Here is a 1,487-nt window from a genome sequence, read left to right as displayed (position 1 = left end):
ACTTGCTCTAAATTATCTTGAGAGTACAAATGCAAGCATCACTATCACTACCATACCCTTCATTTATCCTCATAAAGGCTCTACAAGTGGAAACTTACACGAAGCACTTTTGCCTCTACCACGAATTCTTGCTCTAAAAACACCAACAAAATTAACGTTAACCCAGATCTCCACAATACATTCACTCCAAAACAACCTAATCATCGAGAGTACAATGATGGAGTTACACCATACTCGTCAGGTTATTCAGAAAAGTGCCACCAAAATCTCGCATCAAATGTAGGGTGGAAAGCACGTCCCCAACATCATACGTATTGACTGGGGACACAATAGCAGCGTCAAGGCAAACAGCTCCCGCACTTCTTACTTTTCAACCCTATCCTCCGAGACAGGAAGCAATGGTGATTCACTCACCCTCTATACCGATAATCATCAATCTACCTCCACAATGGTGCCTCCTTCTCCGATAAGAACTCACCACTCACCACAACGCAGTCCAACATCTCACACAAGCCCAGTCTCTCATCCTAGCGCACCCAACCTATCCACAACTCGTAGTGTCCATTCCGTGCGATTCACAGCACTCCCACTTTCGCCGACTCTGCTTGCCATCCCACGATAACAAATAACCTCATCACAGTGACAGTTCCTAACAGTAACACCACCAATACTACAGTAACACTACTACTACTACCACCACCACTATCACTCTCCAAAGAACACACTCGGACACACCAAGTGCCGAATTATCTCATTTTCTCCTATACAATGAACCGGACTCCATGATCTTACGCCTCCTCCTCCAATTTATAAACCTTCCTAACTTCGGGTATTACAACCACAACATCAACAAAAGCAGGATGTGGATGCATACGTAGACGTGTGGGCACCTGCACGAACGCACGAGCTATATTAACCGCAAGCAGGACGATGGGAAACATGGCCACCCAAACGGTTCAGGCCATTTCCTACCACAGGTCAATTAACAACAGAACGAACCAAACAGTCCACACTGCACTCTACACACTACAAATGTTTCATATCACAAAATAACTTGCCCGTCTGCCATCTCCGTATTTATTTCTCAGTATTTCCCTAAAAAGAGCAACAAGGATGGAAGTGGCAAAATAATCATAAATATATTATACCTACAAATTGAACACCTTTCCTTACTAATAGGTTGCTAGTTGGATATCATACAATCTCAATATGATCATCACATAATTCGTTCTGTCAGGTTCGTTCCCTTGATAACGTTGTTGCTGTAACCTTGTGTATGTTACAAGTGTGGTAAGCCCACTACCAAGTGATACCGCCTTCCGCATGCGTATCCACAACTGTCCTCCCCACAACGATGCCATGTCTTAACTAAACCCTCTAGCAATATCGTCTAAAGAAACCCAATCTATTCTACACCTCTACCCTGGGTAACAACATTCACACCCGCTAACCAAAATATTCCCAATTGAGTGAATGACCGATTGGTT

The 1,487-nt window shown here is 43.6% G+C and overlaps 1 protein-coding gene across 1 annotated transcript in view; it reads right to left on the bottom strand. All coding sequences in view use genetic code 11, as the record gives it.

The window, feature by feature from the left end:
• The window catches only part of EGR_10858 (Protein argonaute-2), a gene marked incomplete at both ends in the record, with an annotated part of 6,014 nt that overhangs the window by 3,628 nt on the left and 899 nt on the right, over positions 1–1,487 (bottom strand). The window contains one exon of the mRNA XM_024500107.1: positions 793–907. Within this exon, the coding sequence (XP_024345481.1) occupies positions 793–907 (115 nt within the window). The remainder of the gene's footprint in view (positions 1–792; positions 908–1,487) is intronic.

The sequence above is a fragment of the Echinococcus granulosus genome (genome assembly GCF_000524195.1).
Source record: "Echinococcus granulosus chromosome Unknown EG_S00285, whole genome shotgun sequence".
NCBI lineage: Eukaryota > Metazoa > Platyhelminthes > Cestoda > Cyclophyllidea > Taeniidae > Echinococcus > Echinococcus granulosus.
The sequence above is the reverse complement of the archived record's forward strand: the minus strand, read 5'-3'. Positions and strand labels throughout refer to the sequence as shown.